The 25,943-nt window shown below is 45.3% G+C and overlaps 1 protein-coding gene across 8 annotated transcripts in view; it reads right to left on the bottom strand.

The window, feature by feature from the left end:
• Positions 1 to 25,943, bottom strand: part of FLI1 (Fli-1 proto-oncogene, ETS transcription factor) — a 114,897-nt gene that overhangs the window by 22,328 nt on the left and 66,626 nt on the right. For all 8 annotated transcript variants that reach the window (XM_044996916.1, XM_044996915.1, XM_044996920.1 and 5 more), the window contains 3 exons: positions 19,008 to 19,162; positions 14,755 to 14,958; positions 4,647 to 4,715 (listed from right to left, as the gene is read on the bottom strand). In XM_044996916.1, the coding sequence (XP_044852851.1) occupies positions 4,647 to 4,715; positions 14,755 to 14,958; positions 19,008 to 19,162 (428 nt within the window). The remainder of the gene's footprint in view (positions 1 to 4,646; positions 4,716 to 14,754; positions 14,959 to 19,007; positions 19,163 to 25,943) is intronic.

A 25,943-nucleotide genomic window follows, 5' to 3' on the forward strand; every position in this document is an offset into this window, starting at 1 on the left:
TAAGCATAGCCTAAATAATCAGAGTAGAAAATGAATATGCCATGAGCACCTGCCTTCCACATTTACAGTACGGTACAAAGTTGAGCAATGTGAAACTCCGATTTTGAAAGGCACTTATGCATGTACTTAACTTTAAGCATGTGCTTAAACACATGCTTAAGTGCTTTCTAGGCGAGGGATCTAAGGCAGAGGACACCTGCAACCAGTCCATTTAGCCTGATGGAAAATTGACTATTTTTGTTTGCTAGTTAATGGCTAAAGCCCTTCTTCAAAGGGTTTGGTTTAGTGACAGGTAGCCCTTAAAAGGGATGCCCAGACCATCAATAGGCCAATGGTCCCAGACACGTGATACAAGGATTGAATATATTTTGTATTATATTGTGTAAGAATATGCATCAGATACGTGTTTTGCATTTGACCTTGAATAAATAGATCCTTTGCATTATCCAGGTGGGTTCCTAGACAGCACGCAAAGAAATATATAGTGGGGTTAACCAGAGAAGCTAACAGGGTCTTTTCTGTCTCTGACTCTTCTATGATGCTATGACAGACACAGAAGCAGTGTGGTCCAGTGAAGCAAGTAATGGGCTGGGATACAGGTAATCTTGGTTCCATCCCAAGCTCTCTGCACCACCCTGTGTGTGTGTGTGTGTTGCGTCATCTCTCTCTGTACTTCTCTTTCCCCTTCTGGCTACCGCCCGTTGTCTGTCTTGCTTATTGGGGTCTCTTATTATGTGTCTGTACTGCACCTAGCACAATGGGGCCCTGATATTAGGTGGGGGTCTCTAGGCAGTATGGAATACAAACAGCTATAATAATGATTGAAAGAAAGGAAGCAAGGACAGACAGAGAAAGTGGAGGCAGATGTGTCCACTGATTGCTCATTCGACAACATGAGGACGTTACCCAATGAAAACCAATGCAGCCTTCAGGATTTATCATTCCATCCTACCTTTTGAACAAATAAATACATTCTCAATTTAATAATCACAAAGAAACAACATTAAAGACCACAACTGGACCCCAGTTCAGATTTCGTAAAAACAAGATTTACAAAGGCCAGTCAAAATTCTTCTGTGACGATTATTTATTACTTAAATTCAGTAGGATCAAAGCCAAATAATCATTCCCCAGCAAGGTGTCTATCCAAATCATTGCGGCCTTGTGCTGCAAAGTGAAAGTGACTAGAAGAAACTGACTGTTTCATTTTCAAAGAGAAGAGAAAGACAGAAAATAAATGAACAGCTTAAATGGTAGAGCATAAATTAGATTTTTAAACAATTCTTTCATATTTAATCATTTGAGATGTTAAACAGAGAAGGAAAAATACATTTTCATGAAAAAAAATGGATGTTTTTTAACCTGAGCATTTCCCAGCCAAAGGAAGTGTTGACTTGAAATCTAGTATACCGATATTTTAAAAAGTGAGCTAAAAAGAAGCGAGCGAGGCCTTGTATTTGAGAACCAGCCTGAGGCATAGGCAACTTGGGCTCAATTCTGATCTCTGCCACAGATTTCTTGTGTAACCTTGGGCTAATTACTTAACTTCTTGGTGCCTCAGGTCCCCATCTGTACAATGTAGACATAATTCCCAGAGTCTTGACTTCTCTGATTAGATTGCAAACTCTTTGGGACTGCGACTGTTTCATATTATGAGACAGCACAGCACCAATGCAATGGGGCCCAAAGCTCAGTTGAGGCCTCTTGGTACAGCTGTAATACAGCAATCAAAGTAGTGTCAGGTACTAACACTGCTAATATCTATGGCTTTGCTGCCACATTTTCCTACTAAACAAGAATGTTTTTATCTTCCTTGGTACTCGCTGAAAGAGCCACACAACTAACAGGGGAAACGGACTATGGTGAAACTGACAATACTAGAAGCTCCGTCAAATGCACTTAAGGAACAAACTGGGGGTGGGAAAAGTGGAAACCCCCACCCTTCATTTTTCCCTCTAATCTCCTTCCTTTTCTGTGATCTTAAGTGTGACTTGCAATGATAGCAGGCAAAAAAAGAAGACAGCGAGAAGCGTGATTTTTACATGGAGGGTCTCCCTTTAACAAACATGCCCAAATCCCCGCTCTCTTGCTTTTATTTTTAGCAACACCACCTGGCCTCAGACAGAAAGAGCACCACCCTAGATGTGTGTGTGTCTGTTTGTGTTTATGGGGGGGTAGTGGGCAAGTGGGTGCTTATGTGTTTTCTTATTCAAACAGGACCTAGCCAAGCTTTTATTATTTTTAAATAGATGACTGTTAGAGTAGAAAGAGAGTGGGAGAAAGGCCCGGTTGGCTTTGTCTCTGTAATGTGCCGTGTTTTATCAACTGACAACTGGCTCATACAGAGACAGCAAAGAGGAGCGGGCACCAGGGAATAGGCAGCTCAAGTGGACGGCTATATTTGGGACAAAAGCAGCACCTGTAACCAGCAACATTAATCCACCTCTCTCTGAAACTAGGGACCAGGGCAGATGTTTGAGGTTAAATGCATGGTGGTGCACTCGGAAAAAGGCCTGTGCTGAAGTGCTGGCTCAGAGAGCATAGCTAGTCAAATGGAGCATCTTCAGACATCACATGCAGCCGCTCTTTAAATTTGTGATCTTGGGCTGCGTCCGCCTGACGAGCTAGGGGTGTGATTCCCCTGCTTGCGTACACGTGTGCTAGCTCTCAGCGAGTTTGTGCGAGTATAAATAGCCACGTAGCCACGGTAGCATGGGTAGCGGCACACCTCTAGTGGTCAGGGCAGAGGACTGGAAGTCAGGACACCGTTACTAGCACTTACAGTAGGAGAAAAGGAGACAGGACTCCTGGGTTCTATTTCTGGGCCATGGGAAGAAGTGTCACATGGTTACCAAGTATGGGACAGGGAGCTAGGATTCCTGGGTTCTGCTTCCAGTTCAGACAGTAGCTCACTGTGAGACCTTGAGAAAGTCACTTGACCTCTCTGTGCCTCAGTTCCCCCATGTGGATACGGGTAATATACGTAATGAAATATGGATTTCCAATACCAGTGTTGTCACCTCTTGTAAGTTGTCCAATATTTGGTTCTTTTCATTCAAGCCCCAGCTCTTGGAGTCAAGTGACACAATGAGAATCTCTGCTTTCATTTTTTTTAAAAACCCTACGTTTCTAGCCCTTAGAGTTGCAGAGAACAGCTTGAAAACATGATTAGGTTGTAACCTAAAGGCTCAAAAACCATATGGCAAATAAAAAGGACCCAAAATATATTATTTGTTAACTCTCATGATTTTTAAGCCCCATCTCAAGATTTTTGTATGCTTAGGCTTGGCAATACTACAATAGTCTGCAGCAAGGTACTAGCTAGAGAAGTAGGATGGACCAATAATCAGGCCATTTGCTTGGGAGAGAGGAAACCCTCTGTACTTGGTCCTGCCTCCTACTATGCCCAGGAGCAAATCAATTAGCCTGAGCTTCCCCTCTATACCATGGAGATAACGGCACTGCCCTAGCTCACAGGGACATGAAGCTATAAATACATTGACGACAGAGAGGTGTGTGGATACCCCAGTAATAGGGGACAGATAAGTACCTTACAAAGAAGGTAACTTGCCCTGGATTCTAATCCTGTCCCTGCTGTGTGAGCTTGGACTTTCCCCCTTTCTCCTGTCTATTTTAATTGTAAGCTCCTTGACTATATGTCTGTACAGCACCTAGCACAATGCAGCCCCAAACCTGGCTGGGGCCTCGACGAGCTACCATAGCACAAATAATTAATAATGTGACTACCCTGAGTCCTCCAGTCTCCCCCAGATGCTCTTTTGTCCAAACATGTCTATTTATTAGCTCAAACCACAGGATTCTTCTGAAGCCAAACTCGCTGTTCTTGGTGCACGCTCCAGGGCTTTGAAACATGTTGTGCTTGTTTTTGTGTAGGTGGAGGGGGTTAGGTCTGTAAACACTGGGTGAAGCTGGGATTTAGATCGAGTGTTTTCTAGGGGAAATAGAATTGCATAATGTAGGATGTGGGAGCTGTATGAGGGATTGTGAGTTGGGGGGTGGGTGTCACACCTCTGTGGAGTGGATTTACAGCAAAATGTGAATCTTACACTGAACCACTGCAGAATAGAGAGTAGAATAATGCAAAGTCCCACTAAGCCATGCTGGGGGAAAAGCAGCTGGTAAGTTTCCCCTACAGCTATAGCGAACTCAACATAGGATCCGGGATCAGAACTGCAAACGCAGCCGCCCCCTGCTGCAGGCTTCCCGTAGGTCTAGACGGTTATTCAACCAGCAGCAATCTCCCCCGGGTGGCTGCATGCCTCCATAGAGGGTTAGCATGCAGCCACTGGGGGAGGCTGTGTGGCAATGTCTCTCTTGAGGGTGCATCTTGGGACATCTGTGAGTCATGGAGGCTGAAAGCCTGAACTGTCTAACTGCAAGAAGGCAAACCTCGGTGCCCTGGAAGGATTCATAGGGGAATCTGGGCCCAGAGCCTCTCTGTCCCTGTGCAGGGAAATGCACATAAGCAACAAGTTTGTTTAGATCTTCTCTGCTCTGAGCTGAATCCTTTTTTGGATTTAAAAGAGGGAGAGGAGGGAAGAGATGGTGAGCTGGAGAAAGAGGAAGGGGAAGAGTGTGGGAGAGAGAGAAAAGAAAGGAGGCGGGAGAGAAAAAAGTAGACTGACCTTCTTTGGCCGCGAGTCGTGAGGAGGGCTCTGTGTGGGTTGGAGTGTTGTAGACCAGCAATGAGCTACCTGGAAGGCAAACAAAGGGGGTTACAATGATGTGAATTCAGTGTATTTTCAGGAGGGCAGAGAAGAGCCAAGGGGTGGGAGGGATGGGAAGATGTCATCACCTAGAACTAGGGGCCAGATTTTCCAAGAGCTCAGTATGTTGGTTGCACGTGGGGCGCTGAGCTCTCCTGAGCCCCTGGCCGGAAACGTCACAGTAGGGGCTGCTGCATGCTGAACTTGGCTGAGGATCTGACCCGTTAGTGAGATGTCTCAACGGGAGGTGAGTTCTCTGGGAAATCTGGCCCAGCCTGTGGGCATTGAGCCTTGAAAAACTGGCCCTGAACGCTTGTGCAAAATCTATTCCTTAGAAAGCGCCTGAATCACGATCCACAGAGAATTGTCTGGTCCCTTATCAGCTCTGGTTTGGGACTGTATCTAGTGGGTGGAGCAGGAGGCTGCTAGGCAGGGCTTCCTGATGCTGTGGTATGTCTATACTGTGGATTTTGCTGTAGTTCTGTCGGCATGACCCCTTCGTGTAGAGTAGATAGAGAGGGTGAGGTTCCATGGGTGTAAGAATCCCACCTCCCCGAGCGACGGGAGCGACAGACAGAAGCATTCTTCCCTCCACATAGCTCTGGCTCCCCAGGGGGTAGTTTTTTTACAGTCCTGAGCAACGTAGCTATGTCGTCCTGACCTGAAGTGTAGACCTGGCCTTAACATGTGACCTGGGATAAGTCACCCCCCTCTGTAAACTAGAGAGTGTGTCCAGGCATGGCTCAGTAGCAGCATCTCTCTGGTGTTGCTGTTACTGGACCTGGCTGGAGAGGCAACAATAACGGGTGGAAAAGTGAATGGGCAGTTTGGTAACCTCACTAACGGGTCAGGATTTCAGTCCCTTCCATGTCAGCTGAAGGTTCAGCCACTTCTTTATTTCATCCAGACTGTTCCACCCATCTCTGCTTCGCATTTCCTACAGCACCTGCCTGGATCTCTAAGTATTTTGGACACATCAGTCAGTTAACCCTCTCAGTGCCGCTGTGCACGGCAGCGGTATTCTAGGTATTCTGCAGATGGCAAAACGAAGGCATGGAGAGTCTAAACCCTGGTCTACACTGGGGGGGGCGGAAATCGATCTAAGTTACACAACTTCAGCTACATGAATAACGTACCTGAAGTTGACGTACTTAGATCGACTTACCATGGTGTCTTCACTACGGTGAGTCGACAGCTGACGCTCCCCCGTCGACTCTGCCTGCGCCTCTCCCCGAGCTGGAGTACAGGAGTCGACAGGAGAGTGCTCGGAGGTCGACTTATCATGTCTAGACTAGATGCGATAAATCGATCCCCGCTGGATTCTCTAAGCTGCCCGCTGATCTGGCTGGTAGTGAAGACATACCCTAAGTAATCTGCCCAAGGTCACAAAGCAAGTCAGTGTCAAGTGGTGTCCTGAATGCCTGTTCCATGTCCTGCTCTTGACTCCCACTTCCCTCCAGCAGAAACATAAAACACAGCCCTGAAACTGATGCCCCTGCAAATGTCACATTGGCTTACAGTGCGGGAGGTGGGGTTGCAAAATATTGGGGTTCTAGCCCCAGCTTTGCCAGGGGCATGCAGGATGAACTTGGCTAAGTCACTTCCCTTCATTGCTCTATGCCTCAGTTTCCTCATCCACTGATTAAAAAGTGTTATCTAAGAGTTAGGTATTATTAGAGAGATGGTTGTACAGCACTTAGGCCAACGGCGCCTCTAGAAGCTACTGTAACACAAATAGTCATAAAGGAGGAGGAGTGACCTCTTATTTTATCCAAACCAGATTGTCCCCATCTCTGGCTGTGAAACATTTCCTGTTTCACACATCGAGATTGGAGATGGACGTGAGCTGTGAAGGTGGGATCTGAACACTTCCAAGGTGCACATCCAGATTTTTGGATTGGCAGCTACAACCATCAGGCCTGGGTCCCAGTGTTCCAAGGGGTTTGGATCTGGGTTTTTGGTGCAGATCCCAGGTCTTTTGCTCAGTCCCTTCTCTAAGCAAATGTATTTGAGATAGACGTGCATTAAGTACCACGGTAAAGAACATGTCACAGAGGGAAGGATTTATGATTTAAGTTGGCTACATGTGTGGGCTCCCTGGGGGGGGATCGGCCCTCTTCCCTGTCCAGTGCTTCATTTGTAATGAAAGAGGTGCTGAAGCTCAAGCAATTTTTTTACATTCATACTGATGTGGCAAGCCCAGAGGTGGCAGGGCTAATGAACTGCCACACCCAGAGGTGCCGGGGCTCAGCCCGGCTAGTCCTGGCACAAATTAAGCACTGATCCCGTCCCCCGTGAACTCCTATGGACGCAGTGGGAGCACTTGAAGGCAGGCGTGTAATATGCATTTCACGGTCGTCTCGTTACAGGTATTTACCCTGCATGTGCTTCTGGGGTCACTTTTCAATGCAACTCTCTGAAGGAGCCTCCACTCAGGAGGGTATGCATGTGTGAGGGGCAACATTCTTAATGGGACTGGGACCTCTCTCACTGAGGGCTGATGACGTGACCTAATGCAGGGAGCAATCCTGCCCTGTTGTGGATAGACCATCTGTGCCCACGGCGACCTTCTCCACTGCTCATGAATGATTTGAACCCCCTTAATCTGGGAGACCTGGTCCTATGTATTTAGAACATGGCTGTACCTGGAGTGTGGCAAACATTCTGGCAGGGGTCTGGGATCGGTGTGCACCTCTCTAGCACTGACTGAGCAGGGTCTGAATACTGAGCCCTGCACAAGCAGTGTCTACCTCCCTCCTACCCACACCAGCCAGACCCTTACCAGCATTACCCCCCTGGCATTTGTCGCAAGTCTTGCCTTCCTGCTAGGTAGGATGTAGGCTCCAAACACCAGTAGCACCAGCGATGCTGGCCCAGATGAGCACTGCATTCCCGGCACCGCAAACACAAACCAAACTCTAGCCTTGTGCAAGCCAGCATCTGAATACAGTTTGGAGGTGTTGAAAGGCAGCCTTGGGTAACTGTAAAACGTAATCCCCTCCATCCTGAGCTGATGCTTGATGCTACCGGATGAAGCATAACACAGTGGAACTTTTAAAGAGTGGTGGATGGACAATTTGGCAAGTTGGAATGAGGGGGTGGGGGAAAGGAAAGGAAGCAGCTTGGTACAGGGCGTCTCCTATGTGGTGTCCAGACGCCACAATGGAGGGTGTAGTATATATACCAAGAGAAATTAGACCGATGTCCTCTTGCTGCTGTTGAAGGCATGCAGTTGCTTTGGCCACTTTTTTCATATTCATATGAGTTGGTTTGTGGTTCAAGTATTTGTTTCATAACACTCAGGAGGGACCGGCCCGACATCTCCACCCCTCTTTCATTTGCAAGCTTATTTGAACTAGGTCCTGACTGCAAAACACCACACGGCTTGCCTCAGCCAGACAGGGAAGTGCTGGCCGATTCAGAAACACAGCTTTCTATGACTAAACAGGCTGCAAATGCCTGGTCGAGCAGACTGGCGGAGCAGAGGAGGTGGGCGGGGAGGGAATAGAACTGAGTGAGCTTGTCAGAGCAACCTACAGTTACTTGATGCTCAAAAATGCAGGCTGAACTGCTGGAAGGGAAGGAACCTCCCTCAGTTTAATTGCTAAAAGTTCTCACCTTTGCCCAACGGTCTGAGGTTTCTGGTGGGAATGCCACAAAAAAGGAAATGTGGTTCCTATTAGGGGCTTAAATGAAGGAGGAAGAAAGAGCGAACAAGCCAGTGACACAGAGATCTGGACAGAGAGAGGCAGATGGAGAGAGAAAGGGCCAGCCCCCGCAGCCCTGACTTCATTCATCCTTGAGCAAAACTCATACTGTGACCGAGAGCTCCGTTTTCACCCTTGTCAGCACCTACCTTAGTCAACGGGAGTTTGGGCAGAATTGCTACTGTGTAAAGACATCAGGGTTTGCCCCCAAGACAGACTCTTAGCAATGAAGGCGTAGAGTATTACAGCGGTTGTCCGCAAATGCTCCATCGTGCAGGAGGAACTGCACAGCATTTGGTGTGTGTGGGAGGGGTGGGCTTACAGCTGTATTCTTTTAATAAGAGGAGATGGAGAGAGTGTGAGACAGAGAGATTTTTATCCACAAATCCATCCCTGCTTAAGGGGCAGAAAATTCTGCTGAGTCGTAGCCGCAGGAGCAACCTGGCTCAAACACGACTGAACCTGAAATGACTTTGCATCCCCCCCCACCCAAGAGTGGGTTGTACCCATTCCCCTAATGATGCAACCCCCTGATTTTCTGAAGGTTCTGGGTGTCTTCAGATCGCTCGGGAGGATCAGGGTTCCACTGTCTTTGGAGCCAGAGTTTTGTTTGGCCTCAATATGGGGCCATAAACTTCTCCTCTGCTACTACCCCTAAATACAGTCTGCTTGTTGTTGTTTTTTCCAGCCTCTTTTCTTTTGCACACACCACACATGACCTGCCCCCAGTGACTGCAGAAGGAAAGGATGGGAGGCGACCGTCCGTTTGAAGTTCATCCCAAACATAGCACAAAGACATCCAAATCTTGCTTCCCACAGCTGGCTGGCTGCATACTGAGGCTTCACCAGGCAGACTGTGTTTGAGAAAGATACCAGCACAGTGGTCAGTCCAGGCTGGAGACTGAAGGGGGGAGAATGGGGAGTGGGAAAGGGTTGGGGATGGTGATAGGTTTGGCCTAAACTTTATCTTTCCAGTAAGAGGCTGCAAGGCAAGCTTAAGGAAAGAGTATCTCTACGGGGGAATGAATGGTGTATGCCCTGGGAAAAGCAGTGAAAGTTTGGGTAGGCTCAGACAAATAGGGATAGACGAACCAGTTCCGGGTTTAGCAGTGGCTCATTTCTGCTGGGATCACTGGGGCGGGGCGGGGGGGGGGGGGGGAGAGGAGGGCAGAGGCAGGATGGTCCAGTGGTTAAGGCACAACCTAGGTCTGGGTTCAATTTCCTGCTTCACCACAGGTTTCAAAGTAGCAGCCGTGTTAGTCTGTATCCGCAAAAAGAACAGGAGTACTTGTGGCACCTTAGAGACTAACAAATTTATTTGAGCGTAAGCTTTCGTGGGCTACAGCCCACTTCTTCCGACGCTTCACCCCAGACTTCCTGTGTGGCCTTGGGCAAGTCACTTAGTTTCTCTGTGCTTCGGTGTCCTATCTGTAAAATGGGGATAATAGAACTGCCCTGCCTCACAAGAGTGTTCTGAGGATAAATGCAGGAAAGATTGTGAGGGGTCAGATACTACGGTGATGGGAGCCATGTAAATGTGATAGATAGATAACCCCCTTCACCCACAAATGGGGGATATATTTTAGCCTATAGACTGCCAACTCCTCAGGAGTCTCCTGTACTTTGTTGCCACCATGTGTCCTCTGCCCTCCCTCCCAGTAATGCAGCCAGATGTCTCCGAAACAAAGAAGGCCACAAAAGGAAAATAAAAGACCATCTCCCCATGGCACTGAGCTCAGAGACTCGGCACTAACATCCGCTGGAAATCAGTCTGGAAAAACAATAAACTCCCTTCGAAGGCGTTACTCCACCAGGGAGTTACCCAGCAATCCAGAAACCAGACTGTCATTAGGCAGACCTAGGAACAGCTGCGTGGAAAGGAATTCTCTTCAGCAGGCTGCCTGACCTACGCTCACACAGGAGCTTGCTTTAAGGTCAACACTTGCATGGCTTTGGCAGAGCAGCCCAACTAAGGCTAAAGGAGCCAGTGGGTCTGAACTGGGTAAAATGTATGAGTGCAAAAACCAGAGATGGACTGGAGTCTTGGGGCTAGAGTCTGCTCTCCGTTATAGCAGTGTAAATCTGGAGTTACTGACTACTCTGTCTCCAATGGAGTCACTCAGCTTTGAACTGGTTTAATTGGGATGAGCTCATCTAGTCTATTCTTCTGCTGGGACATTATATTTTATGATTGTTATTCATTTGTATTATGGTTTGCACCTTAAAGGCTACAGCAGAGGTCATGACCCAATTGTGGGAGGCACTGTAAAAACACCTAATGAGAGACAGACAGCCCCAACGTGACTGCCATTTAAATAGACAAGACAGACCAAAAGAGGCAGAAAGGTCTTATCTCCATTTTACAGTTGGGGAAACTGAGGCCCAGAGCGATGAAGTGATTTGCCCAGTACTAAATGGGAAATTTAGTCATAGAGGTAGGAATTGACCATTTGGTTTTGTCCCGAACAGAATGAAAATAAATATTTTTTAAAATGACCTTTGAAGCAGAATTTCCTAAAAATGTCAGTCTCAAAAAATGTTTGTTTTGGAATTCCGAAACGTTGTCTGGAATTTTAGTGTATGTGGGCTTTTTCCCCATGTTTATATTATTTTCACACTCTTGCATAGCATGCCTGTAATAGGAGGGCATCACATGGCTCAGTCCATTACAGAAATAGGTGCTAACTGTGCAGCTCAAAGATGGATCCAACTCTTCTCTAGTTTGGAGTGTTCGGGTCTGGGGTTAGATATCTGGGGGTTTCATAACTCACATCACTACGGCTATCATGTCATAATAGAATAGTTAGAATAGCCTATTCTTTTTATTTTATTTTCACAATCATTAAGGGCAGCTACTTCTTAGTAGTTATTGAAGTAGCTTCTCTTGATAAAAGTGTCTTCTGTTTGGGTTGTAATGAAAGAGCAAGACACTTTGACAGAATGTCAAAGACGCTGTTCTGCAGTCTAATGCCTGTCCTATCCTTGCTGAATAGTGGCTCTTTGGGTCTATGGAGATTGCATATATATATATGTATATATATGTGTGTGTGTAAAGGACACACACAAATGTAAGGGTGTGTGTGTGCACACACACCTTCTATCTAATCTAATCTAATCTATCTATCATCTGCAATCTTCTTAGACCCAAAGAGTCTAAGAGTCTATGTACCAAGGATGGGACAAGTATATTTATTATAAAGTTAATTTCATGCCCTTGCAAGGTGCCAGGCTGCTATCTCTGGGGAATGGAATCTTCTATTTATCCACAGAGCAGGTGGCAGTAATGAAATGTGTGCTTTCAACCCACGAACCCTGATTCAGCCAGTCTTTCCAGAAAGCTTGGAAACCTCTTAGAATTTGGCCCAAATTTTGGGTTTAAACTCCAAACTAAGAAAGGTCTACCTGGATTGCTGTTAGATGCACACAATTCTGGTACTGCAGCTCTATACACACAACTGTTGTTTTACAGTATAGCTTTGGTGTAAAAAGACTGCAACTCCTGCTAAAATAATTGAGAGTTGCACCTATTTACACAGGGCTTAACTTGGCCCAGCATAGCCTGTAAACAACAAAAGAGCATGGAAAAGATGCCTACAGCTTTCCATTGGCCCATCTCCTATGTGTGCCCTTTACCTATGGATGGAGGTGAGAGAGGGTTCCTGATTGGAGCTGGAGCAATAGAGGAAAGATATTTATCTGCTCAAACTCAGCAACAAATGGTGATTTAGACGCATGCATGACTTTTTCATGGCCACTTTCTGCGAAGGCTCAAGCTTTCCCAATGCTCAAAAAAAGTGAATGTTTCATGCAAATATTCAGCCTACCAGAATTGAAAATCATTTATCTGCTAGCAAAATGTGCAGTTCGCACTGCTCCCTGGAGTCAGGCCTTGTCTACATACAGAAGTGATGTCAATTTCAGTAAATCGGTTTTAAATAATCATTTTTCTATTTTCCTAGCGGCAAGGAGCCCTAGCCATGGACCAGCACACCATTGTGCTAGGTGCTGTATAAACACAGAACAAAAAGTCCCTTCCCCCAGGAGATTACAATCGAAGTATAAAACATGAGACAACAGATGGATACAGACAGATAGATGGGGGAGCACATGGAAAAGTCACTCCTTTTAGTTAAATAGGTGCAAATTTGTTATGTAAGTGTCAGAGTGATTTGTATATTCATTTGTGACATTCACCCTTGGAATGTTATGTGGACCAACAACCATAACCTGAAGAAATTTGCAAATGATTTGGGATAAATCTGATTATTTTGTGATCATCCAGCTACGGGTGGTGGCCGGAGGCGGGAGTTCAAATCCATCAGTTCAGTTATTTGTTGTAAATTATTCATTCAGCTCATTTTAGCTCATCTTACAAAATATGGGTGGGGTTTGCACTGGTCTAACTGTGCTCCCTCTCCCGTCAGTGGTAAAACTCCCATTGTTTTCAGTGGGAGCAGAGTTAGACCAATGCTGAATGCTTTTGAAAATTCCATCCTAAATATCTGACTGCATTTCCTAACTGTGTTGCTGCACTGGCCAGACGGCAAACATCTCCAGCTCTCTGTAGATTATAAGAGTTATACACCATCTGTTTGTAAGAAAATACACACTTGTCGGTCTCCCACACCTTGCTGTGCAGCACATTGTTCCTGATCAGTTTTCTACCTTTCATTTCTCAGTTTTTAAAACCCCATGAAAACTGTTCCAATCAAAGTCATAACCCTCTGAGCCCTGGAAGGATGAAGTTGGGGGCAGAAAAAAAAGGAATGTAAATGCAGTGGATAGAAAAGAAAATTGATGAGCTGGAGTCATGTAGGATCTATCTACTTATAAGGCCTCTCTTATCATCACATCTGAGCTCCTCACAATGTATTTATCCTCAGGACATTTCCAGGATGTAGGTGTAACCCACACATCTCTTAGGTGTGGTGCTCTGTCCCATCAAGTGGCCCTAAGGCCACTTAGGCTATGGCTACACTTGCACTTCAAAGCGCTGCCGCGGCAGCGCTTTGAAGCGCTAAGTGTAGTCAAAGCGCCAGCGCTGGGAGAGAGCTCTCCCAGCGCTGTCCGTACTCCACCTCCCTGTGGGGAATAACGTACAGCGCTGGGGCTTTGACCACACTGGCGCTTTGCAGCGCCGCAATTTGCAGCGCTGGAGAGGGTGTGTTTTCACACCCTGCTGCAGCACTGCAAATTTGCAAGTGTAGCCATGGCCTTAGAAAGAGATTAGTGAGTCTGCTCTACAGCCTTAGCCAACAGCCACATGGCTTTTAGCTCATGCATTTAGCTTCAGAGGTCCCAGCTTTGATCCCACCCACCAACAACTGGGGTCCAACAGCCTTACAAAGGGAAGTGTTGTTATCCCTATTTTACAAGCAGAGAGTGCCAAGGGATTTGCTTAGGGTCCTATAAGAAATCTGCAGCAGAGGAGGGACTTGAACCAAGGTCTCCCAAGTCCCAGCCTACTGGGCTCACCACTGGATCACCCGTCCTCTGTGGATAATGCTATAGCTCTTTTCAAAGAGTAGCCCATCAGGCTATTCACTAACCTTGTTTGGTAGCCCACTGCAGGAGCTTACTAAAGCAAAATGGGTTATTAAAAGAAGAGCAGGCCCTCCCCGGCCCTGCTGGGGTAGGGCGGTGCTCGGGGGGACAGGACCAAAGAGGTTTAACAAAATCCTGCTACCTTTGAACACAGGGTTATTCACACCAGGCCGGCTTTGAGCAGCCATAGTCAGCGAACGTCTCTCTCATATTTTCTCCTCCTTCAACAAATTCCCAGACGGATCCAGAGGAACAGAGGACTTGCCAGCTTGGCTCAGAGCCAGTTCAATATCCTGTCTCTGATGGTGGTGCACACCAGTTTCTTTGGAGGAAGGTGTAAGAACTCCAAAATGGAAAATTATGGAATAATCTCTCCATCACTTAGCAGTTGGCTTAATCACTGAAGAGAGTCTGTAATGTTTTTTTTACCATATAGCCATGGATATTCCTATTATCTACATAAATATGCAGGTCTTTGTTGACTCCTACTAAGTTCTTCCCCTCAATGATACCTTGAGGCAGAGGGTTCCACAGGCTAATTTTGGTTAGTGTCAAACAATATTTCATGAGGTTAGTTTTGATTTGCCTTTCACTCCCTTTTGTTCCTCCTTTTCCTCTCTCTCTCTCTCTTTTCTGCACTCTTTCCCTTTCTCCTCTCTCTTCCTCTTCCCCTCCGTTTATCATCCAAGTGCAGCGTGAGATGTTCAAAACTCACCACAGCCTGTTTCCCTCCCCCTCGCAAGTAAACATTGCACCAGTATCAGAGGGGTACTTACTTTCCCTGAGGTAACTGAGGTGAGACAACAGAACTTCTGTGTTGTAAAGGGAGGTGGCTCGGAGGAAATCTTCTTTGTTCATTTTGCACAGTTCCTTGCCATCCATGTTCTGGAAGAGGGATGTGTCAATCTCCATTAATCCATACTCCTTTATAGCCCACTCCAGCCACTGGCGCACGTGTTCCTGGGTCCACAAGGTGGGATCTGGCAGAAGAAGAGACAGCTGGTAAATACCGTGCCCAAAGGGACAACCTTCTCACAGGAGTGTCACGCTATCAGTCAGTTAGCCCACTAATAATATTAGCAATAGAGCACATTTCATCTACACATCTCCAAGGTGGGAAAGTATAATTAACTCTGGTTTATACATGGGGAAACTGAGGTACAGGACAGCAAGGGACTCACCCCTAGTGAGATAATGAATCAATAGCAGAGCCAGGAGTAGCATCCAACTCACTTGCTTTGCATTCAGATGCACTATCTCCCCGGCCACCTTTGTAGCAGCTGATTTATGACTCACCTCTTTGAATAAAAAGCTCATCCCTTTGAAGAGATGTACTTGTCACACTGTCAGGTGCCTTTAAGCTGCACAGCTATAGCAGGGATATGGAAGTCACCCAGCCTGTCCTGAGTGCATTAGAAACTCCTAACAAACTTTGAGAAGGGTGGTTATTATGGTCAGCAAAGGGAGTCTAAAAAATTCTTGCCTAAACAGCTCTGTTAACCATGTATCTCTGAGTCACGTTAGCTGACTCAGCTGACAAACACAAGTTTTCAACCCTATTAGCCTTGCAAAGCCACCATAGCTATTGGAGGGTGAGCTGGATTCTATACTGTCTCATGCATCATTGGCAATTGTCAACGAAGGTCCAGTTGCAGAATTGTTATTAACGGCAACGATGGAAGAGACAGATGGCATTCAGCTGGAGGTTTCAGCACCCATGTCGAGAGTTCGCTGCGCCGGCAGTTACAAAAGGAAATCATCCTTTGAGTTTTAAGATGATGGGTTGGATCAGAAAGTCCCAGAGAGAATTAAGTATGCCAAGTCTTGATACCGTTTATACAGAATCATTTTCAGAGCCTATCTCCACTGTCAGATTCTTCCTGTGCTGTATTTCTCATGTTCCCTCATCTGGAAATTTGAGCCACAAATTAGGTTCTCTTGCAAAATTACTTGAATTTAGGGAGTGGTCTGTGCCCAGACTCTGGGTCCTATCACCCTGGAATTTTGGATCTGGGCCTGTCTTTACATCTGGCACCTCTTTCTATGAGGGACTCTATTCAAACACTCAAGAACTTTGGCAGAGTTAGGCTATAGACTATAACTTGATTGAATTACCACGTCTCAGCTGGCAATTCCTGCTTTTGATGAGACTGGAAGTATCCAGCATCACAGTTTCCTGCTACTTCAATTTCTGGTCCCTCCAGCACTAGACTATCCAGAGATATAGGGCACAAATCATGGCTGGGTGCTTAGCATAGCTTGGGGGATGGGATTGGCTGGCAGCCCATGCCACTCAAGCATCCCCTTATACAGAGGGCATCATCTAGTGGCTGCATCTGCTGGGTTTCAGGGCTGCTTCATACCAGAGTGAAATGGCAATGGAAAATCACTCCAGAAAATACTAAAAATACATAGTGAGATTTACTTACCTACTTCCTAATAGCACCTGAGCTCTTTAAAACTGAATTTTAACCATATAAGTTACTATCCTTCCCTGTTAATTTACTTTTTGCATTTCCTCTGAGTTTAGGCAATGAAAATACTCTGATCAGCTGCACTTCTGTTTCCATCCAGTTTCTTGCCATTTCACTTTCAAGTTCTGGAGAAAGTTGGCCTTTTGGTTGTAAATATTGAAGGGGAATGTTTAGTTAGTTAGTTTTGTAAGATCCCAATATTTAGGGCCCAGGTTGACCTGACAAAATCCCTGAAACATTTTTCTAAATCTCAGGCATGTTCATTAACAATGTTGGGAGACGATTCTGGAGAGTTCCTTTGGGTCATACATCACCCATTCTGGCCTTTCTGGCCCTATTAAACACATGAAGCTTCAATGCCAAAAAGTCCCTGAAAAGCTGCCTTCATAGCACATTAGCTACAGTTTACTATCATTGCTGTGTCAGCTCTTAGGTAACAGTATTCTTGCTTCTTTCCACTACAGTGCGCTATAAATATTAACTCCGGATTGTACTAAGCGCTTCCAAATGCACTTCTTGGATGAATTAGGCCAAGTCTTTTCCAAATGGAGATCTGGGCCAATGATTAACTAGCCATCTAGTTTATTCCTGATTGACAAAGGCCTGCTGTTTTCGCAAGGTTCTCTTGGTTTTGATTTGTGGAGGCCTGAAAGTGACAAATTCTCACCTTCACTTTCCTCGCAAAGGAGGAGACGACATTAAACTACCTCTTCCTCTAATGCTTCTAAAATCCTTCCTTTCCATTTCATCCTCACTGCTAAGGTCTTTGTTCACCTTTATGTAATGCACAGATAGCATGGTGATGGGCTCTATAATTCTCCCTTCTCAGCTACTGCAGCCTCCTTTTCCCTCCAGTCTATGTTGATGCTGAAAACATGTCCTTTTCCGTCATTCTACTTAGGTCATTCGCCTTTCTGATGGTAAAATTCACCCCATGCAGAGGCCTAGCTGGGCTTAAACGGGACCTTGAGAACAGGGGGGGTCAATCTTTTATTGGCTTCCTCTCTCTTACTTCATTCAGTTCAAGCATCTTGTCCTTATTCCAAATGGTAAACAAATGCATTGGAATTGTCATCTGTTCACGATCAGTTCATGAACTGAAAACAGAGCTAAATTTGACAAATACACCTCTTTCTGCTGATAAATTGGAGAGAGTTCAGAGAAGAGCCACGAGAATGCTTCAAGAATTGGGGAACATGCCTTACAATGATAGACTCCAGTAGCTCAATCTGTTTAGCTTAACAAAGAGAAGGTTAAGGGATGACTTGATCCCAGTTTAGCAGTATGTGCATGGGGAACAAAAAATTGATAACGGGCTCTTCAGACTAGCAGGAAAAGGTATAACAAGATCCAGAGGCTGGAAATTGAAGCTAGACAAATTCAGATTAGAAACAAGACACAATTTTTTTTTATCAGTGAGGATAATTAACCATTGGAACAACTGACTAAAGATTGTGATGGATTCTCTATCACAGGCCATTTTAAAATTAAGACTGGATTTTCTCTGGTTCAAACAGGAACTAACTCAGAGAAGTCCTGTGGCCTGTGTTACACAGGAGGTCAGACTAGATTATCACAATGGTCCCTTTTCCCCTTGGAATCTATGAATCTATGAATAGTTCATTAGCTGCATCCTTCAGAATGTAGGGGGAATCCAGGTCCCACTGAAGTCAATGAAAGTTTTGCCAGTGACGTCAATGGGGTGAGAACTTCGCTCATACAGTTTCCTTCATAGGGAAGTTCCTATTCTAAAGTGCTTATACACAGAGAGTTTCCAAACTTTGCAGGGGAAAGATGCCCTCACCCTCCAAGTGTAAATTCTGCAGGTTCCCCAAATCCCTGATCATCTGAATGGATTTCATGTGCCCTGTTACATTTGGATAGGTACAGTTAGATATTGTATAAGGCCACACAGCTGCTTGAGAATTTTCCAACAAAACAGTTTTTTGATGGAAAATACTGAAATTTTCTTATTTGTCATTGGAAATATCAAAGCAAACTATTTTATTTTTAGTCAGCTCTACAATAAGGTGCATCTGCCTACGGTGCTATGGAGGCTCATGGGAGATTTAGATCAGTATTTCAGGTCCCCATTCAATTTTATGAGCTGGGCACCCTGGCCAGACTACATCACCCATGATGCACCATAGTTTCCCCTCTGACTAAGCTGTGTGGTGCATCATGGGAATCACATTGGTTCAAGACACAGAAACAAAATACTGGAGTTCCCCACAGGACGGAAAGCCTGGTTTTTGCCAGAGTCGCCCAGAGGATTCAGGGGGCCTGGGGCAAAGCAATTTTGGGGACCCCTTCCATAAAAAGGGTTGAAATACTATAGAATACTATATTCTCGTGGGGGCCCCTGTGGGGCCTGGGGCAAATTGCCCCACTTGTTGCCCCCTCTGGGTGGCCCTGATTTTTGCTTAGCTTTATATGGCTATTAATACAGAGAACTCAGCAGACAACAGATAACTCTCCCGCACCCTCCCTGTCAAATCAAAGATGGACAGTGGCAGAAAGAATTTAGAACACGAATATTGTGATGCCGACCATACCTGCTGGGACGATGACTCTCCTCTCATTGGTGGTCATGTTTGGGGGAGGGCCATTCTTTTCATCCATGTAGGTGCTGTAACTCATCGGGTTGGACTCCGTCCCCGCGCCCACCAGTTTGCTGCATTTGTTAACGCTGCAGTCTACCGGCGACTCCCTGAAACGGGAAAGGTTAGAGTTAGGATTAGGGTGGAGTAGAAGGGGAGCATGTTGTAGGTCAGAAACAGGGGGAGCGTCTAGAGGGTACCTTGTACTTCTATATCGCCTGTCACATGACAATCCCAGATAATCTACACACCAGAAACCTCACAGCAGGAGCATGTTAATTATTAATCTATTAATCTATTAAACTGAAGGATAAACTCAGGCACACAGGTGAGCACCCCAAATTCCAGCTGACATCAGTGGCAGCTGCAGATGCTTAGCACCTTTGAAAAATCAAGCTCCAAGTGCCTTGCTCAAGATCACATAATAAGTCAGTAGCAAAGTTGTGATCCCAATAGCCCAGCCTCCCAGTCCTCTAGCCACTGGTCACGCTACCTCCCTATGAAAGTCTTCCCCTCCTCCCTTCATGTGAAGCAGTGATCTCTAGCCAATGCCACATTGCATTACCCCTACTGGAGACAGCCTGAATTGCCTGATATCGCATTAGCGTCTGCAATAGACCAGATGCGACTTGGTGTTAGAAGCCCTCAACTGATTTGTCTCACCCGCCAGTTGTGCGGTGTCATAGCCTAGATGGTCAACTCGTGGGAGACAAGAACTGACTGTTGTTGGTTTGGTTGGTTTTGGGCTGTTTTTTTTATTGTATGTCGCTCCAGCACCTAGCGCAAGGCTTTAATCTTTGACTAGTACCTGTAAGCACCACTGCAATATAAATAATAAGAAATTCAGCACTCCCTCCCCATTTAGTTATTAAAGGCCACAGAATGTCCACATTGGAAACATGGAGCTACAGAATGCTCCCAGGAAGATAATAAAAATGTGATAATGATCATTTATATTATTGCAGTGCCTAGAGATTTGGGCCTCATCGTGCTGCCCATGTAACCCACTGGCGAATGTGTGCTGCTGGTCCACTTCTGTGCTGATCCGCAGAGGATATCTGTCCATTACAGCCACTAGCTAAGAAGCCTGCACTGCAGTAGCTCATGCTGTAGATTCCCCAGTTTAATTCTTGGTGTGTCAGGGATGGCAGCCACCACATATCTGCAGTAAGAGGCAGTCCCTGGCTGACGAGTTCACAATGGAAATAGAGAAGAGGGAGTTGCCATCCGTTTACAGATGGGGAATTGAGGCCCAGTGAGATTAAGGCCCAGATTTTTAAAGGTATTTAAAGGCCCTGTGGTGCTCAGGGTTGCAGTGCCTAACTGATTTAGGAACATAAGTCTCATTTTCAAAAAGAATTTAGGCACTTTGGAGCCAAAATCCCACTGACAGTCGATGGCTTTTAGGGTTGCCTAAGTCACTATTGAAAATGAGATTGAGGCTCCTAAAACAGCAAGACTTTGAAATGCTGAGCACAGCAATGCTTAAATACCTTTAGAAATCTGGGCTTAAGTGTGTGGCTGAAGCAAGGGTTGAACCCGGATCCCCGTCCAGTGACTTAACTACATGACAATCCTGCCTCTTTGCCAATAGTGCAAAGAAACAAGCAAAGAAGTGCTTTGGGAGGAAGTTACTCACTGCAGAGGAAAGAATATGCCAGTGTATTCATCCCATCCTGGGAGCTAGTTGGGAGGATTTTCCAGTATAGAACAGTAAATGAGTTAGTTTGTTTCTGAATCTAATGGAGGGTGGGGGAATTACTGAAGATCAGTGATCATGGCTGGGAGATAAATATGCCACAGAGAGTCTAAGGCAGATGATAATTTTTTCCTCATGTCTTGCTGGGGGAATGTGGCTTGAAAATGGAAATAAGATGTATAACTTACACATGTTTGAGTTTAAGGTTTTACTATTTCGCCTACTGTTTTTCCAGGCAGAGAACCAAAATCCACCTTCGGAGAAGCAAACTGCTGAAGGTTTAATGTCCCATGGCAGCCAGAGCAGAGTCTGAGCAACTGCTGGGACGTCAGGCTTTTCAGAGAGTCTGAGCACTTCCCACTCGCTGCAGAAATGCTCGGTGTCAGGTGTTAAATGCTCCATGTACTGGGAGCAAGAACAGTCCTGTTCGGAGGAGACTAGGGGAAATAACAGCATCCACGCTTGAGCTTTAGGACTCGATCCTGTACAGCGCTGATGGTCTCTAGGAGGTGCCTGGCAGCCTCCACTCCCATCAGCTTCAATGGTTGTTGAGGCAGTTCCACTTCTTTCAGCAACTGGACCTTTCAGCTCAGACTTTAATGGCCCATTTGATGGTCTGATCCAAACCCCCAGATCTTTGCACTCCCAGATCTGAGGAAGTTTCGATGTCAGGTGAAATCCTGACTCTCATTGATTTCAGCAGAGTCAGGATTTCACCCCTGGGATCTACCTTACTTCTTACACTGCATCCAACACAGTGCTGTCTGGTTGGCCAGTATCCCTATAATGGACTGACCCAAACCCCACTGTTCTGTACTGCATTTCCCTTGGAAAACATTCCTCTGACTTGAGCTTTTCTCTTGCAGATAATAGGGCAATAACATATACATGTGTGTGTGTTCATCTCTCTCTCTCCCAGATTTGATCCTGTGAATCTCTCTCTCAGAATCCAATCCGCATTAGATATAAACACACCCAGGTGCTTTTTAATAGAGTAAACCAACACTCCTACTTATCTATATGCTCCATAGAGAAGGGAGGGTTTCTTTATTCTCTCTGCAACATACCATGCATGGCAATGGTGCTGTATACCAGCGTACCCATTAATAATGATGACAATGTTGTAAGATGGCTCCAAAGCATTTTCATTATGATTTTGCACCTGGCAAGCACAGACCTCTTCCCCAGCCAAAAGTCCAGCACTGGGGGGCATTGTTGGTAGAAGCTATGCATTTTCCCAAGCTGGTATTTGGCAGGAGACCGTAAACAACCCGTCTTTTGAGAAAAATGCCATGAATTCTTTAATGATTATAAGTGGGCAGGACCTTACATGAATCACCACTCGCTGCACAGCACCCCTGAACACCAGGCTGGACATTAGCTCAATGACCGACCCAGAGCTCCCCAACCAAATCGCACTTACAACACCTGGATTTCCTGTGACGGTCTCCCTCCAAGTATAGTCCCAGCCTGGCCTTTTCTAGGACAGGGAATTTGAAAGGATCCCAGCAGAAGGTGGTGTTAATGCAGGCTACACAAAGAGGAATGCAGTAGAATAACTACAGTGCAGGAGAGAAACGGGAGAGCCATTCACAGTGAATAGTTTATTCACCGATCACAGCCCCATCCTTCCTTCATTAATTACCCATGAGCAGACTTAGATATTTTTTGATCAATTTGTTCATAATTCAGAATTGTTTATGTGATTCTATTTCAGATGCTGGGTTGCTCCTCAGTTGTTCCCAGAGTCTGGGGCTTCAAGTTTTCCAGTGGCTACACAATCCGGAATGGACGTTCTGGGCTATGCCCTGAGCAGGTGTAGCTCAGCATCGGTCTGCTGCGGTCAGTGGCTCCATTTGTAGGAGTTCTTTTATGGACACTCACTATGGAAGGCGGGAACCCAAAGAGCACGGGGCTGTGCAGATCCCAACACCCTTCATCCCGACAGCAACGTTCGATTTCTGCTCCTTCCAAGAGGACATCGGGAGCTCAGTGTTTTGGGAAGGGTTAGGCTGGCCTCGCCAAAGCAGACAAGCAGCTAGCCTGGCATTGACAAAGAGCTACTCTGTGCAACCTCACCCAGAGCCCCAGATATGTGGAAACAAAGCAACCACTGCACCAGGGCCTCTGTCTAGGAATCACCCTGAGCTTGAGTTTGAAATAGCATAAGGGATTCCAGTGATTTCGGAAACTCACTCAGCAGATTTCCACTTTTTTCTCTTCCTTTCCTCTCCCCTCTTATCTCTTCTCCCATCTCTCCTGTTCCTACTTCTTTCATCTTCTATTTTATTCCTCTCCCCACACTATGTCCTTTTGTCTCTTCTCTCCTCTCCTCCCTGTTACTCATCCTTTCCTTCTCCTTCCTCTCCTGTAGTGGCCCAGATTACTGGGACATCCTTAAATGAATGTGCTGACTTGGTATTAATGTAACTAACACCTTCACACTGAATCGGCATCTAAATATCACTTTGGATCACTTGATGATTACCTGTTCTGTTCATTCCCTCTGAAGCACCTGGCATTGGCCACTGTCAGAAGACGGGATACTGGGCTAGATGGACCTTTAGTCTGACCCAGTATGGTCGTTCTTATGTTCTTAAACATCACTGACTGGGGCTTCCCAAATCCTGCCCTGGAGGGAATGTTTGGGATTATGGTCTCTTCTCCAACTGTTCAGAAGTTCTGTCTGGAATCTGAAGGGGATCTTCTCACTACATTACACTCTCCTTGCCCCCTTCTCATTCTCTCTTGGACCCTCTTTATGTTTGTACAGCACCTAGCACAACAGAGCCTGGATCATAATTGGTGTGTCTGGCCACTACAGTAATGCAAATAAAATAATCAGAATACGAAGGTGTATAGAGAAGGGGCAAAGGATGAACAAGAAGGGACCAGAGAGAGAGGGAGAGTGCAGAGATGAAAGAAGAGTGATGTTAGACACAAGTGCATGAATATTGACAACCCCCCCCCCCATTCTTACCGAGAAACAGAATGATAGGAAAAGCACAAACCAATTCTCAAACACAGGCCCCACATTTAGATTGTACTAATCCTGAATGTAGCGAGTCAAATGAGCACATCTTGTTATATAATCTCCAAATCCAAGAGCCTCAAGAATATTTATTCTCATAGCACTCCTGTGCAGGACAGAATTATCCTCATTCTAAGATCAAAAACTGAGTCACACCGCAATTAAGTGACTTGGCCAAAGTCACACAATGAGTCTGTGGCACAGGTGGGAATCAAATCCAAATCTCTAAAGCCCCAGAGCCCTTTTAAACACGCTATGTAAACAGGCAGCTTGTGTGTTTAAATCCTCATTTGAGCTAGAGCTGGTCTGAGCTCTAACGTTTACAGCTAGAATTAGATTTGAATTTCCCTATAGTTGAAGAAGGGAAGTGAGAGCAGATACCAGCAATATTCTGGTTCTGATCCATCAGGCAGATGGTTGATGGGTCAAACCTATAAAGTTCAGATCCAAAGTTCCTTGTGATTTGGCTCTAGTGATAGAATTCAGGCCAATCTCTGGTTTATATGATGGACTGAAACACCCTATGAAGAGGCTCACTTTTGGAAAATGGCCTACATTGTGTGAGGGACAGCGGAAAAGGTGCATCAGGATAGATGGAAAATGGGCAACAGAAAAGAAATGGTGCAGGGTTGTGTCTTTCGTGCTTTTATACCACAACAATAAAGTAGTATGAAGAAACCACATGGGCACAGTGGGGTCCCGATAACAGTGTTTACTGACCATGCCCAACATGCAACATTACACCGAGCTGCTCTGCTAGGCTTCTAAAACGGAACACAGTGAGCGCCCCTAGATGGCTCACATACTAGTTAAAGGGAAACGATGCTATTCACATACACTTCAGCAAAGGGAAAACAGGAAAAGTGTAATAAGTTCAGGGAGTCCTTTTGTTTTACTTAGAGACAATTTTGTGGCAACATTTATTATGCAAAAAAATGAGCTGCCTGAACCTTAATGATATTTTAATATTTCAGGGGATGTTTTCAAAGCACTGATTTGATCGTTAGCCAAGCAAAACTCATTCACATCAGTGGGAATTACACAGCTAAATTCCTCCACACACATGCACATACCAAGCAATTGGACATTTTATCCCACTTTATTTATGTGATTAAATTTATACTATTGTCATGAAATTCAGAACTTGCATGTTTGAAAGGCTACCCTCTGATCTCGGTTACAGTGATATAATTCATGATAAATCACTAAAGACAGCAGAGGTTTGGGATTTTTCTGTTATGGGTTATTATTTGTATTTAGAGCTGGTTTAAAAAACTGGGATTGTTTAGTGATAATTTTTGTGATCAAATCTTCCCATTTTTTTCCCTCAATGAACGTCAAACGTTTCCATTGAAAAACAGGATGCATGTTTCATGCAAAATTTCTGCAACACACTCATCCTGGTTTTCCTTCATTGAAATTCAACATTTCAATGAATATTTTTGTCAAAAAAAAAAAAGAAAAAGAAAAACCTCCAGAATTTTGGAAAAAATTATCCAGCTGTTTTTGTATTCTGGCAGTTTACACAGGCCCCAACTGAAATCGGGGTCCTTTGTGCTGTACAAATGCATAGGAAGAGATCACCTCTTTCCCAACTTGCTTACAATCAAAACAGACCAAAGAGACAAAGAGGGGGAGAAAAGAAAGATTGTCTCCCCTAGTTACAGGTGTGGGGAACCGATGCTAGAACAAGGCATGTTAGAACAATGTACAGAGCGATTTAATGGAGGGCTGGCTGGAAAACAAGAATTCTGTTTTGCAAAATAATATCAAGGTTTTAAACTTGTTTTCGTTCTGCAGCAGAATGAAACAGAGACCTTTAGACATTTTTTTCCAGACTAGCCAGAGGTAGGGCACTTGCATGGGATGCAGGAGACCCAGATTGAAATCCCAGCTCTGAAGCAGGCAGAGAAGGCACTTGAATATGGGTTTCCCATGCCCGTACCCTAAACACTGAGCTAATGACTATTTGGGGTTTCACCAAAAAAATTCTGTCCGGTTCTAATTAAACGATTTACACATTAAATCTGTGGAAGAACTAGAGATGGAACCCACATTTCTTGAGTGACAAGTCAATGTTTTAACCTCAAGTTCATCCTCCCTCCCTGATGTGTAAGGTGGTCTAAGAGGCTGAAGAATGTTACATTTTCCATGTTGGCTT

The sequence above is a fragment of the Mauremys mutica genome, chromosome 22 (assembly GCF_020497125.1).
Source record: "Mauremys mutica isolate MM-2020 ecotype Southern chromosome 22, ASM2049712v1, whole genome shotgun sequence".
In the NCBI taxonomy this organism is placed as follows: Eukaryota; Metazoa; Chordata; order Testudines; family Geoemydidae; genus Mauremys; species Mauremys mutica.